The 15,781-nt window shown below is 35.3% G+C and overlaps 1 protein-coding gene across 1 annotated transcript in view; it reads left to right on the forward strand.

The window, feature by feature from the left end:
* The first annotated feature begins 1,512 nt into the window (after positions 1–1,512).
* dop (microtubule-associated serine/threonine (MAST) protein kinase dop) overlaps positions 1,513–15,781 on the forward strand; it is a 36,251-nt gene continuing 21,982 nt past the window's right edge. Inside the window, exons 1-9 of the mRNA XM_019059203.2 lie at positions 1,513–1,776; positions 3,500–3,706; positions 5,470–5,540; positions 6,782–6,887; positions 7,906–7,969; positions 8,444–8,552; positions 9,353–9,519; positions 10,898–10,973; positions 11,681–11,908. Coding sequence (XP_018914748.1) covers positions 3,592–3,706; positions 5,470–5,540; positions 6,782–6,887; positions 7,906–7,969; positions 8,444–8,552; positions 9,353–9,519; positions 10,898–10,973; positions 11,681–11,908 — 936 coding nt within the window. The 5' untranslated portion in view covers positions 1,513–1,776; positions 3,500–3,591. The remainder of the gene's footprint in view (positions 1,777–3,499; positions 3,707–5,469; positions 5,541–6,781; positions 6,888–7,905; positions 7,970–8,443; positions 8,553–9,352; positions 9,520–10,897; positions 10,974–11,680; positions 11,909–15,781) is intronic.

Consider the following 15,781-nt stretch of genomic DNA (forward strand, 5'->3'; position numbering starts at 1 on the left):
GCATCTGACTGCCCTGGTAAAAATTAGCAGTAGAATCTGTGTTCCAAAATACCATAGACCTACAGCCGGCTGTAAGATTTCGAATAACTTCTATAGCCGTCAACACAATTTCTTATAGCCTTTTATAGCCGATGGCGACTAAGCAACAGCCTGGCGATAAAGTGTATGCTAAACGTTACTAATTACGGATGCCAGGACTTAGTGAGTTTTTGGACTACCGCTCTCTTTTTGGGCCGCAGTATCTTGATTTAATTTGCGAGGGAAGCTCCGTTCTTCTGAAGGATGCCTGACATTCCTAATATGTTGGAGCGCCTTCAATTTCGTATGATACTGTGCAACACCTCTGGTGTGAAATAGTTGCTTCAAGCGCCGCGGTACGCTGCGGCGCGGCGCGGCGGGCGGGCAGCCAGCGCTGAACGCGCACTGGCGCCTGCAAACCTAACAGGGATACTTAACGCATTGCGCAATGCGTGAAGTATCCCTGTTAGGTTTGTAGGCTCCGGTGCGCCGCCGCTCCGCTTTGTATTAGGCTCTAATATTTAATCTCGCGGAGTCAGCGTCTTTGAACTCATGACTTTGAAATGTTTGCACACTCTATATGGATTATTCTCATTTTAATTGATGAAAAAAATTATGTAGTAAAGGAAAATATAATATGCGTTTTGTAAATATTACGGTGATTCCGTACAAACTTAAGGATTTACAAAGCACAAGAATTTCTACTCAATTTCTTATAGCCTTTTATAGCCGATGGCGAAAAAGCAGCAGCCAGGCGATAAAGTGTAAAGCTCGGCGATAGGAACTATAGCCCGGCTGTATAATTTTTTATCGCTTCGTGTAGCCCGGCCGTATAATTTTTTCCACTTTCTACAGCCAGCTATATGATTTTCTATCGCCCTCTTCAGTCGGCTATAAGAACTCCTATGGTATTTTGAAACGCAGCTCCTATCGCCAATTTTTACCAAGGTGTTACCCTGGCAACGTTTCAAAATTTGGGAGCATGCCGTACCTATTTATTAGAAACACAGTTTTAGGAGACGCATAGGTATGGAGTGGTAAATAATAAAATAGAGAACATCTGAATCCAACTTATAATATATCAATCGTTTTTCCTTTTGAATTTTACACTTGTCCGTAAATGTTGAAACGTTGCAATTGAGATATCGATACTTGACATATTATTTCCGTGTAGGCATATAATCGAGTTCATATCATAACGTACCATATCCATTAAGGATTCGGAAAAGCACGCGAAATAGCAAAAAATCAATTATAGAAATAAAAAGATTGCGTGAGTCCCTGAATGAAATCGTTTCCATTCATTCGATTACACCTCACATCTTCCATCCTGCTCTTTTAGCTGTGCCGAGTCCTGCAGCTTTCTCTCTCACTCTTTTATCCGCGACCCCTCTCTCCCCGCTTACCTATTTTTCTAGGTCATTTTCATAATAGGCGCTACTAGCAGTTCAAAAAAAATAGACCTCCTCCGCCTCCTCGATGTCTGATGTTTTTGTGCCCGTGTTTACATTGAGGTCCGCGGTTTGGTTAGTGATTACATAGATGCTGTGATTTTCGAGGATAATTTTCATGGCTTTTTATATTAATCCATCCCTTTTCAGGGTTTTAAATTCCTGGAATTCAAGGTGTTAGCCTCTTGATGGCTATGCCTACAAGTTTACAATATTTTCCTTCGAATTAGAGTAGTTTTTACCTCCCTCAATGCTCTCTGTCTGTGATCAGCCCCCCCTGTCAGGTCTCTCTCACCATTGATTTCGAGTAAGTAATTAATTTCTTCATTGATATCCTCCTATTTCTAAAATGTGTTTCATTTATTTCTCATGCACCTCTAATTCTAAACAACTAAACATAGCATGGCAGCCTTGAGTCCAGCTCAGCAGCCAAATCTAGTTTGTGCTTGACCAATTTTGGTGATGGACTTACCTGTTCTCATCACCTCAGGTGCATGTCATCCACCTTTATGACTCAGACCTGAATACTTTATGATTCATTCATAATTTTTCAATTTTTAATTACTCTGTCTCTTTAACTTTATTTTGTGCCCTCTTAGAGCATATAAACTACTAATAATTTTCCTGAGAGAATTCAAGCATATAATTCTATCCCAACAGGCTGACCTATATTGTGATTCATTCCACAAACTAGGAGCTGTCATTGCCCTCTGTTACAGTTGAGTCGACCAATCTGATTTTTTTCTTACACCCTTTTTTCATCCTTTAAAACCTACCATTCTTAATCGAAACCAACCCATGCCCGAGAGGCTTCAGCTTTCAACCATTGAATCAAATGATGATCTCTACCTACGAATTTGAAATCAGCGATTTAACTAATATCGAAAAATGTCCTCATTAGATCAAGCAGAGGTACATTACCTCTATGACTTTATCACTGTGTTTCTTTTGACCCTAAAAATGATGGCTATCAAAATACCGCGGTGCTAATCGAAGTTAATCAAGTGAGCGAGAGATTCAGCACCAAACCACCATGGCCACTATCAGTTGCTTATCATAACCATGCACGTGTTCGCATTATCTATAACTTTTTAACCGTTCCTACTGTTCTACTATAGAAAGAGTTGTGATTAAAAATTATTGTGCAAAAGTTACACTGAACATCTTCATTATTTATTTCACTTTCCTCTCTTTGGTACTCGTTTTTGACCAGTTGATTGAGATTTTTGATCAGTGCTTAGGTCTACTAACCATGTAATCAATAAATGTACAACTTTCTTCTGTTTAAGCTGGCCAGAGTTAACATCATTTAAGTCAAATAATGTATAGAAATTCTATCAGTAGCCCTTCTATTATAACCCTTCTCTTAAGGTGATTCGTCAAGGTTTCTGACGTGGCCGAATTGGCAGCGATATATCGCATTGATTAAGTATGTTAAAAATCTTGGCAGGTATCGAATTTTTAGTCACATAACGGACAACAACCTTATGATTGTAAAGAACCATTCTAAATAAAAAAATTAGCAGAACTTAGAAAGTAATGAAAGCAGAATTCTGTTTGGAAAAAAAACCTCGCATTCAATACAGAAATTGATAACTGTATCGAATGCAAGGTTTATGTACAGAGGTCATCGTCCTTTTTTTGGCTAAAAATTCCATATCTGCCAAGATTTTTGACATAGGCGATGCTATATATCGCACACCAGTTTGACCACGCCAGAAACCGTGACGAATCACCTTAACCTATTCATCGTAATTGGTGCTTTTGACTTTGTAATATCACAAATAATTCTCTCTGGTCTGAAAGATTCCTCTGTTTTAGGTATATCCATTTGTCTTTGTGTTCAGATACCAGTATTAATAATTCTGTTTTAATCAAATTTTCTGTACCTGTGCGCAGTGTATTTGTTAGAATGGCAAACTTTGTCAACAATTATGAACTCTTAGATCTTGCAATTCTTTCAGTTAAGTTGGAACTCTTGATCCCTTGAATTTTACAAATCACTTACCCCAATTTTACATTTTTTCCAGCAACTGAAAATGCTATGTATGAAGATGTGGATCTTGAAACCTGAAACCATGCCTTTCCTTGAAGCATTGAAGAAAGCTATCAATAACGTTTTATGATGAGTAATCTTGGCAAGCCGCTCGAAAGAGCCCGGGTCCAGACCATGGAGCCCTCCGAACGACGCCTGTCGGATTTGGATGAGCGACCTGAAAAACCTCCATCAAAGAGAGGTAAAAACTATCAATTTAATGTAGGAAAAATTATTGTGAAGAAGATGTGGTACCCTGTCTACCCCTTTTAAGAGCAGAACCTTTTGTCAAGGACACTGGTACATACCATTTTGCTAAGCGCTGCCCATTTAAGCTTATGGATGAACTTAGTTCTAATTGACTCTAATGCATCTGTTTTAAATCTTACTTCCCATTTATCTGTGCTGTATTTTAAAAGCAGACATCACTAAAAGTTCATATCTTTCCCATTTTCAAAATCCCCTTTTTCCTCCAAATGCCCGGTGATGATTCTTTATTTTTTCTCCTCATTTTTGAATGAAAGCACTTTTGCAAAAAAAACATGCTATTTACATGCAGCTGTAAGTGCACATCATCTTTACGTATCTTTTAAAGGTTTCTCCTTTAAAATCCTCTTTTTATTTTTTTAAATTCCCTAAAGCGACAAGCCCTACCTCCTTGATATTTTTGAGATGGCTCTTGGTGTGTGAGGTTGGGTTGTGAACAATTGTTGTCGCAGATCACAAACTAATTTTGATGATACATCAAGCCAAATATTTTTCTTTTCCCTGTGCACCTAGTCCTATCTGATCATGCTGTTTACTTGTCAACATCCTACTTCTCTGTCTTGTCACCTTTGTTGGAATTGTGATAAGCCAGGATACTCTTTGCTTTGGCATTTATTCATCCTTTTGAGAATCAGATATGTCAAATGTAACAGCTAGTTATGAGGAATTAACAATATTTTATGATTCATGCACTTACCTTTTTTAAAGTCCAAAGATCCGCGGGGCAGCCCAGTTTCTGTCTTGTAGATAATGTATGTGCCAGTTTATTACAATATCTACCTGTTACCCACTGAAATGAATCAGTTATATTATAAGCTCTGAAGTTTGTCATTTCTGTTATGGTCCATCTATCACCCTCATAAGTAACATTTATCTAAATGTATCAGTAAAATTTGAGAACTAGGTTCTTTTGAACTGTAAAATCTTCAACCTTTTAAAATTCCATTGCTCAGAAGCTTATTTTTTCATATTAACCTGAGATTCTTTTACCACTTTCTCTCCTAAAATTTTTGGATTAAGGAAGGAAAATGTTTTTTAGTAGAAAATAATTTTCCAGTTATTTGATGATACTGAAATAGGTAAAATAGTGCTATTTTCTTACTCACTGATTTTGAAGTGGGTCAAGTGTTTTAATTTCAGCTTATAATTTAAAGGCTTTGTTCATAAGAAGCTATTCAGATACTGAAGTAGGTGCTTCCATTTTAAATCAGGTTTGCTAGTTTGGCTGAATGCTCCCAAGCAGGTCCACTGAGTATGCAAAATACAGCATAGATACGTTATTTGTGGGAGAGTATTAGAGCTTCTGGCTCTTTGCCCACATTGAAAACAAAAGCACCATCATTTGATACTAACTGTGTCACAACTTTCAAATGCTATTTTAAAATTGTTTCATTATACTGCTCAAATTTTTAGAGTGTTCCGGTCATGACAAGTGAAGAAGGCTACCTCCTTTTATGAAAAAAATATTATTTTTCAGAAGAATAGCGGGGATACAAAAGCAGTGTGTGAATCAAATTTTTCTTATAATCTATTTTCAGACTCTCAATTTTTTATGAACAAGATTGCCTTCAACTGTGATGAACTTGAAGTGTCAGAAAGCATGATTAGATACCTGTAAATTATCTTTCATTTTGAGGCCTAATAAATGAAATATTAAAGAAAAATGTCTTAATTTTTTTAAATTTTTTCTCCTTTCAGAAATGTCGAATTTGGTGTTGATGAGGAACTCCACACTGGGTCAGTCAGCTCCTTCTTTATCTTATCAGATGGTAAGTAGCGTTTTGCACATCTGTGTCCAAATTCTAAGGAAGCTCTTGATGAATGACAGACATACTACTTACCTAGTGGAAATAAAATTATAAAATCTTGCCACCCTCCTCCGCTTTTTATCATCTTCTAATGAGCACTTTGGAGCTCTGTCCTCATCTAGTTTCAGCCAACTTAGTTGGCGTTTGATGAAAACAACTCAAGATGGAGCGACAGCTCTCAGAAGCGGGTACAGCATGCAAGGGAGTGCTGACATTTTAAAATTTTATTTTAACTGTTTCTTGTGTCTAATCCCATCATGGTTTTTTCAAACCCCTTTGAAATATTTTCGGATGCGAGAGAATGGAAGGTCATCTATCACAGGGTTCTCAACAAAGAACGTTCAAAGAGAGAGTGAGAAGGGGAAAAAACCCAACAGAATAACACTAAAATTTTGATTCAAATACTCCTTTATTTTTATCTTTCTCTTACGTTGTTTCCTTAAACTAAAAAAAAAAAAAAAAAAAAAAAAAAAAAAACCACTTAGTAAAAAATGGTCAGCAACTGCCATTTTAGTATGAGCTCAACCTTGTCAAATGAAGACTTAGATCTACTTTTATTTAATTGACTGCCAGACACATTTGGAAAGACCCCCTGTCCCCTTCATTAACGGCTTCCCTCCCAGTCAGGGGCAATTATTTAGGCAGGAAGCCTCTAGAGAAGTGGCAGGACTGGTCCTAGACTGTGACTGGTAGTTCATGTAAAGTGTAAACAAGTCTTAGGTTTTTAAATATCTGAGTCTCTGTTTCTTGATGCCAGGGTTAAGAGAGTTTTTTCAGTTTCAAAATTGCTCCAGAATGCATAACAGTGTTAATGTTTTTGACCACCATCCTTTGTCGAACTCTTGGCAATAATGAAGAAATGTATTATCATTTGTAAGATTTATAAAATTAAGTAGGTATGTACCTAAGTTTTTTTTTTTTTTTTTTTTTTTTTTTTTTTTTTTTTTGAGGGGGAGGGGGTGACTTAAGCAAATTTATAATAATTGCAGCTCATTGGAGCAAGGTTCTAGGAGTATTCTTGCCCTGTTCTTTTTGAATCACCTATGTATAAGGATTACCTTCTTGTCCTCTTGTAAAGTTGATGAAATACTCTAGTGATGCCGTTCATTTTAAATACTCTCTCTGAATTCAAAATGCATATTTAAATCATTTCATATTCATGTCATATTAATGTGTGTTTTTTAATGATTATTTTATCACAGAAAGAGCTGAATATTGGTGGTAGGAGAAGTAGCCGAGTAAATCATCGGAAAAGTTTCATAGCCAACACATCACCAACATTGCCTCGTTGTCATTCACCCATGTTAGGTTAGTTTACTCTAAAATAAGCTCTCAAAAAGTTTACAAACTATAACTTAACCTTGGAAATTCATCGCAAGAGGGATATTAACTTTTGCTTTTCAACAAATAAATCTACTGCTTGATGAAGAGCCCTTTGCTACGTTATTCTGAGAAAGAAAGTCCTTAAAAATATAATGCAAATACCTCAATGCTGTTTGAAAAGTAACTCAATTTTATTCTATTCTGGTTTCATAAGTTGAAGGAGTTTATGTTAGCCATTGTTTATCAGCAATCAATTTTTGACAAAAACCTTCATGTGCACCCAAAATGCCAAAGCTTACTGACACTACTGCTCCTTCATCATAGCTTAATAAAACACTGTAGCAATAAAAATGAACTGAATGCAAAATGTCTCTAGGAAGCTTTGGAATTTGAGGTACGTTTTAACCTATGAATCATACGTAGGCCTTTGTCAGAACCAAATTACTGATAATATTCTTTCTTTCTCTGTCTGCTTGCTTTTCCTGTCAGAAAATTTTCTTATTTAAGCCATTTTCAAAAAAAAATTGGTTGTAGTAGCTATTCTTAGAAAATTAGAATTGAAATAAAAACATAAAATATGAAACATATCTCGAAAGCAGCTCATTCACATACTGAGGAATAATACCCAATTCCTGGCTCACTCAGAGCATGGAGTTAGTTGATAAAGATATTGTCACTCTCCAGCCTAATCACAATCACCATTTACGTTTAGACGCAATGCTCAGGAACACCTTTCAATTTTTTAATTTTTTCTTAAAAACTTCAGCGTGTACTTTCATAAAAATTTAAGAAATTTATCTCTATGGAATAGGAATAAAAAGACAAATTTTCGGATGATGCTGTTCATCAGTTTTTCTGTAAAAAATTGGACAGATTGAGGAGCATTATAGTGCCTGAAGGTCTTTTTATATTGTTCACCTCGCATCTATTTTTAATAGCTTTTTAAACCCTCTGCCCCCTGCTGCAAAGAAATTAATTTTAACATTTTGTTTTTGATCAACAGGAAGTCCTCTGGAAAGTCCAAAAGTCTCCCCCTCATTGCATTTTCCTTTTGTTCCTGTTAAAAGGTATGTATTACTTGTTAAACTTAAAAAATTTAAAAGTGAAAAAAAAAAATATTTCTATTTCCTCTAGCCAGTAGATGAAAATATTTTGTTTTGAAATAAGTTGTTTTCATCTAGATCACTAGGACATCTGGATCTGTTTCCCAATGATAAAGTTTCTTTTTGTCGCAATTCATGGTTAGATTAATGCTCTTGTGGCTCTAAAAATGAGACGTCATATCTAAAGCTTTGAAGGATTATCGTATAAAAATTGAAAATAAATGGCAATCAAAGGAACTGTCCACTAACCTCTGTTTCCCTTTATCAACAAGCTTGCTAAACACATTATTTCACCATTCTTATTATCGATGTAAAAAAAAATTAACTTCTTCTGATCAACATTCAATTATTTGTCTAATCTATAATTTTTTTTTATTACTTTCAATAATTTTTTTTCCAAAGACGTCTTTAATTCTACTGTATGCTTTATTTGCGCAGAGTTTATAATCATCTAAGTAGTGATTGCAAAGCCGATGGTCGTCGGTGGTCAGTGGCCTCCCTACCATCATCAGGCTATGGTACAACTCCGGGTAGCTCCAGTGTCTCTGTAAGTTTTCTAGAACTAACAAGTCTCTCCTTTTGATATTCTGTACAGTTATTAGTATTTTCTTCTTATTTTTTTTGTGTCTACATTTTTTTTGGCTCATTTTTGTTTCAATTACACTTTTTTGTCATTGAAAATCAACTCCAAGCAAATTAATCTATTACATTCAGTATTTTTGAAATTGTTGAAGTCAAATAATGAGTGAGGAATTGGGGGAATGCCAAAACTTCTTGACCATGCAGCTGGGTGAGTTAATATTGGTCAGTGCAAAAATAAGTTAGCCCTGAAAACAAGTTTTAAATATGAGATGGTGGATAAAATTGCATGTCCTTGCAGAACCACAGTAGAAATTGTGTATTTATCATAAAACTGTGGCAAATTTTCAATACAGAGTTGTAGAAAGGCCATCACGTTTAAATTTCTAGGGAAAATGGGGTTTTTAAACCGGAAGGCCAAGAATTTTCTATATCTAAAATTTTCTGAAGTGTTTACAAGCTCATATTGTCAGGAAAATTTTTGATTGTTTTTTGGATCTCTGAAAGCAAACTCACCACAGAAAGCGATATTAAACCTCTGTTCCACTGATGTTCGTTAAAGCATTTCCTGTAGCATCAAAGGGGTGCTCCGAGATCCCTTAATGCTATTCTGTTGAAGAAAATGAATTGTACAGCGAGTTGGTATCACTATTTTCAAGAAAAAACATGTATTCCATTATATGTGAATTCTACTATGATGACATGTACAAAGATTGCCTAAAGAAATTATCTTCTCTCCTAATCATTGACAACATGTTCTTTTTCTAGTCTCAATGTTCAAGTATAGAAAGACTGCACCAACTCCCTAGTGCTCCAACCAATGATGAGTTACGACTGTTATCACGACATTTCTCCTCAAATGAAAGCAATCCCAGTGTTGATGATGATTATGGTCACAGATCACCGTTTAGCAGACCAAGATCCAGGAGTTTAAGGTAATTAAATATGAATGGTATCCACCCAAGCACAGAAAACTAATTTTGAGAAAGAACTTGATATGAAGAATCAAGCTGTTAATATTAGGACTTCATCCAACTTTATATAAATAACATGACACGTTCTAAACCTGATACGTAAACCCTGCCAATTTAATGGTAGATGATCATGAATGCGGTATCATACAAATCTAGTTATGTCAAGATTTACTTCCTTTGATTAGGTATCTTCCAATGAGATTGATCAAAAATGAATGAAAACTCAAAAGTCTGCATCTAGTCATACAGTGTTTGTATGAATCATAGTGGCAATTGGCATCAACTTTCCAATTAATTACAACATCTAGATTTCTACGTATGGACTCAGTTTTCAGCAAGATTCTCACTGTAATATCCATGGTTCATGCATACTTGAGAATACTTGAATTCTTTTTCATCCTTTTTTGCACTTGAAAATCCTTAAAGTCTAATAAAATGCACTTGAATACACTTGAAATTTCCCTGTAAGATAAGAATATTAAGCTATTCCCTGTAAAAACAGCGTATGAGCTTCGCAGTGCTGTTTGGATTGCTCTGCTTGGTGCATCATATGTACTTAAGAAAATTGGAGACCCCACTGACATTGAATTTCCAATAATGTTCCACATTTTTACTCATTTTTCATGGAAATAAATTGCATATGTGTCTGCTTGATCTGATATTAATTCTGCCCAAAGTTAAGTGATCAGTGCAACTATACACAGCTTACAAGTCGTTTCTGCAAATAAATAATGGCTCAGTTCCCCTCAAGAATGCATGAACCAATTAAAATTCAGGGTTGTGCAGTTTGCAATTATCCATTCTGACGTGAATCATTTACAAAATTGCTGAGAAGTTGAAGTGAGAGGTGCAGACACAAGGAGATCATTTCATATTTTTAAACAAGTCAATTGAAGTGTCTGCCCCCCCCCCTCTCTCTCTCTCTCTCTTTAATTGGTATTTATTCACCTGTATAATATATTGAGTGACACCGCACATAATTTACATTTGAAAATGTTCAAAAAACAGTTCTCGAAAATACTTGACTCTTGTCGAAAATTTCCTTTCAAGAGAATTAGAGTGTTAATATATTCCCTTTTCAAAAATTCCAAGGGTGAATGTTAGTTACAAGCTGTTAATTTTCACAGAAATTTTGTCTACCAATTTTATAATTGAATATTAAAGGGACCACCAGGAGTAAGTCCTGAACACCACACATTTTTTGCCACTCCTAGCTCTCACTGTGTGTGCCTCTCTCTATCACTAAGGTGTTGGAGTCAGTTTACTGTTTTTTTCTTTTTTGCTTTCATTTATGTTCACAAGTACCCAATTGTAATAAATTTTCTATTTTTATGAGCAGTAGTCCAAGCCGTTCTCCTGTGATGGACAGTGATGTTATTCTGATGAACACCATGTACAAAGAAAGATTCCCGAAGGTAACATTAATTTTTCAAAGAATTTTCATAGTAGTATCATAGATTGTGAAGAAATCCTTCCCATAAAGGAGCATTTAATGTGAGCCTTTCTCATTGCGATTAGTGCACTTGCTCTCTTCAAAATTACATTTCCTGCCACTATTTTTACAATTTCTAGTCAATAAACTTCTGGTCCTTGCCCTTGAGCAGATTGCTGTACAGTCAACGAAAACTATGTTGTTGCTTTTAGGCTTTGAAGCAATCAAACTGCTGTCATACAGCCAATTTTAGACTGAATTAATCATTTTAGTCTTATTAACAATAAAAAGCTCGCTGCCCAATCCATTGTGTCTACACAGCCGTGGTCAGTACCAAGTGCAAGGATGCTGTATGTAGTCAGGCATAAGAAACAATTCAATCGTCAAATTTGTCATTAGTGCCCTCAGCAGTACTATAGGTAGTCAATGCACTACCCGTAACAGAGTAGACTTTTTGTAGTCACTAGTGACTATGCTGGTTCAAAAACCCATCATCCCAAAGGTACAGGCTGTACAAATTAAGCTAAGACCATGCCAACAATTATTCATGTTTCCTCAAATTCTTACAGGCTTTTCGAAAATATGACATGTTTTGATATTCTTTAATATTATAACGTATAATATTACATTTCTATAATTCTTCTTTAATTATTCCTCTAATATTCTATAATATTTTCAATGTCTCTTTAGGCAACGCATCAGATGGAAGAAAAGTTGGTTAAATTCATTGATGAGTCGCAATCAGTACTGCAAGGAAATTTGAGTGAAGCTTCTCTAGATACCGCTCCAATTTTGCGTTTCGTTCACCATCAAATAGTAGAAATTGCCAGGGATTGCTTGAAAAAGAGTCAAGAAAAACTCATCACTAGGAGATACTTCTATGAAATGTCAGAAAGTCTGGAAAGATTATTAAATGAAGTAAGTTTTTTCTCAATATCTTAATAGTACTTCAATCAGATCAACACTGTATTTTTGAAAGTTTCCAGCATTGTTTTTCCTCCATTTAAATCCATCATAGGTAAACATCAAGTCTACGTTAAGCAGCCTCACCTAGACTTGATTCTTTCGTATGCATTTAAATGGACGCTAAACATTGTTGCCAGCTAGCAAGAACTCTCACTGGTCAAGTATAATCAGCAAGTTTTTGTAAGAAAAATGTATGCTCATCTTGAACAATTCTCTGAACTTGACTGACAATGCTCGAGATCATGCGTAAATGTTTCAGGAAGCTGCCATTTTCTACTCTCTGCCATGACTTGCACTTTGATTTTTTTCTCATTTTTTATGAAAATATAATTTACAAGAAGCCAAATGTAAATAAATACTAGATCATAGCAGAAACAGAAAGCATATACATCAATCTGTAAACAAGAGCCAGACCACTTCACTTTGTTTTACTTAAAATGCGTCTCAATAGACTAAGAGACAGGTATCGGCACCTTTCAACGTGACAGGTGGCTTCTCTTCGGCCAAATCAAACAAAAACATCTCTCATGCAACTTGAAGTATTTTCCTCCAGCTATCACTTGTAATTTCAAATGAGGAACTTCCTCTATCCAAAGGAAATAATCTGAAAGTTTTTACCATTGACAAGGCACCATAAATTCATTCAAAACAGATGAATTTGGAATTGAAATAAAATACTTGCATGGGAAAAATACTTTTTCGTTGATTGTTTGAGCGAAGCATCAACAGCATCATAATAATTAGAATGCTTCTTGTGAATTTTTTAACATGTAACAGAAATAGGCCTGGTTAGAAACATAATTTTCTCATCTAAATTTCAGATTAAACTGACCGTGGGTAGCTTTTCCCGTTTTTGTGCAGAACTGCAATCATTGCATTACTTTGGAGACAACTTGTGCACTTCTATCAAATGGGTTAAAATGGGGAACTTTGCCCCAATCCCCTCATTTAATTTAAAATATTGATCCATCTGTACGGTCTGAAATATCAAGTTACCCGAATGAGTGAAATTGGAACTTGATTTCAAGGGCCTGAAGAACAACAACAAAATCCCCCTTTTTTTGCTATGCTTTTCCCCCCTCAGTATCAGTTGGGCCATGATTAATTATTTACTTCAGATGAAATATTTCTGTGAATGGAAATCTTGTAATGGTAATTTTCTCACAGTATTTTTCTCTGAAATGACAGTGAAAGTCTAAAATTAAATTGGGACATATCATGAAACAGAATTAACTGTGATTTGAATCCAAGTTGTTATCGTACTTTCTCCACTTACAGAGCACTTTTAAATCCGAAAAGTTAATTCTTTATGGTATTTAGCGCACTAGCCCTTGAATGTGTCTCATCAATCTCTCTTGTAAGAAAGAAGCAGAAAGCTATCATGATAATAAAAAAGATTAGTAGGCTATGTAGGACTGCCTAGACAGAACCATCAAAAATCTTTTGCTTATTTGAGTGAGATTTTATTTATTTATTCAACCCTAATGGCTCCCCTCAAAGTAAAGGAAAAGGTTGGTTAAAGCTCTTTTGAATAGTAATTCCATCCCTTGCTTTCTTTTCTTGCATTTTTCAACCCATAACTAGCCCTTAACTTAGAAAAATCATCATAGTGTGATCAGGGGAGCTAAGGAACATCAAATTATTAGTATCAGCAGAAGCAGAAGTTCGTTCTTATGCACCATCAATTCTCAAAATGTGCAATTCTTATGCCTTTGAAACATCAAAACTTGTTAATTTAGTGTATTTCAGTTGTACCAAGCATGTTCTAATTTTGTAATCTTTTAAAATAGTGTTTCAAGGACTCATTTAAAGGAGTGAAATTCGTTTTCATACATCCTTTAACACTTTGAGTCCTCTTTGACAGTTTGGACTTTAATAACAGTCCACTGTCTGAGGAATTGTTGAACCTTCAACGGTACATAATTCATGAAAGTCAAGTCCAAAATTTAAGATTTATTGAGGTTATCTAATTCTAGCTACTGTCAACGAACAGACACTTCCACGCCCAGACTTCAAATTCAGTGCTATTATGTTCATTGGAAGACACTCTAATCAAGAGCACCTTTTACGTCAATGCATCAAGTTTTCACTCTGCATATGCTGTGACTGTGATTCTCACTCGGTTCTTCATGTGTCTTTCAATTGTCCCAGTGCTTCTCATAGTCTTTAAGTACACATCTAGTGTCTCCTTGTCTGCTCAGAATTTAAAGAGGCTTTTAAGTGTTGCCAGCTGGATATAATTTTTTTGAATAGTAGTTGGGTTACAAGCAACCTAAGAGATCTGTCTCATTCCCATTCTCTTCTTTGAAAAATGCTTTTACACAAGAAACTCTCTTAGAGGCTTGTTCAAAGTAACACTAATACTGGATGCAATACATTTTCAAACACATATTTGTGCAAAGAGTAAAATGAATTATGAAAAAATGTGAAATGAAGTGGAACTGCACTAAATGCAAAAGTTCCCTATTATCTCATTTGAACTTAAATTTTCTAATATACTTTCATGGCTTCATTGCAAAACCTTCTCAATAAAATTTGCAGAAGCAAATGTTCTTCTATTTAAATTTCTGGAAAAAAATGTTCACAACTTACGAGTATATTATAATGATGATGAAGGGTTTAGATCACATTTTCTACGATAGATATAATCTGATGATGGACGTCAAAGAGTAATACCTAATCAATTTTTTCAAAACTTCAACAAGATAGCCAGAAGTATAGACATCAGAAATTCATTGGACTGAAAAACTTCCACCAAAAATTCTTTACTTTCTCAAGTCTTCAACAGCTTCTTCAAACTGAATAATTGGAAACTTGACAACACACACTAACATGTCTAACCCTTTTATCAAGCTGATAAAATTATGATACATTTTTCTCCCGTTACACCTCCGTAAGAGGTCGGATTTAGTCTTATTTATTGATCCTGTTGCTATCTACACCTATTTTTAGCATCATCTTCGAGCCCACTCCTGAGACATCAATGTGAGACAGTGATGTACTTGCCTCCCTTGGAAGAAAAATAATGAATTCCTTATTTACATTTTTTTTTCACTGGTGATCTCCCAACAGCCGCCGGATTAGATTTCGTTTCTCTATTCTTCTTCTTCTTCTTCTTTAGCGCTCTCTCACAAACCTACAAGCACTGTTGCTGAAGTGTATTATTTCATAAAGTTCAGTATCCTTGGTCTATGAATTCCTGTTCTACTATGTCACATACACTCTCTGCACTCTCAGTTTGTTCTCACTTGAACATGATGAGGTTGAAGCTAAGCATAGTTCCTAATCAATGCAGCCTCTAAATACTAAGAGAGCATCAAACTCAAAAAAATTCTATTCAGCATCAATTTTTTAAAGTCAGAAAAATGTATGTACTTATATCTTAATTACATGAAAAACTTAATTATATACACCCATCTTCCAAATTCTTTGTAAAGACTTTAATAGCCTAGGATACGGACTGTCTATAAATAAAATAACTAACTAACTTATTCAGGCATATGCTAAGACACCATGTGTATTCGTTAAATCTACGTACAAAATGTGTCCCAAAAGCACTGCCCCTTGTTTTAACTGGAGGACAAAAGAATGCACACATCAAAATGCAGCGTGTCGAAAATTATATTCCTCTACAACTGAAAGTTTGACTCAAGTACAGAGTTTTAATAATGACCTGACCAATTGACTCCCTTAGGAGTTTCAGAACTTGCTGTGAGGGAATAGTGAAAGTTCTTTAAGGAAGCAACCAAATGCAGATGGTGGCACTGTCTTCATAGGTGTTAAGTCAACTTAGTCATTCAAGCATGTCTGTCGTATAAGTCAAAA

Source organism: Bemisia tabaci, chromosome 6 (assembly GCF_918797505.1).
Source record: "Bemisia tabaci chromosome 6, PGI_BMITA_v3".
Classification (NCBI taxonomy): domain Eukaryota; kingdom Metazoa; phylum Arthropoda; class Insecta; order Hemiptera; family Aleyrodidae; genus Bemisia; species Bemisia tabaci.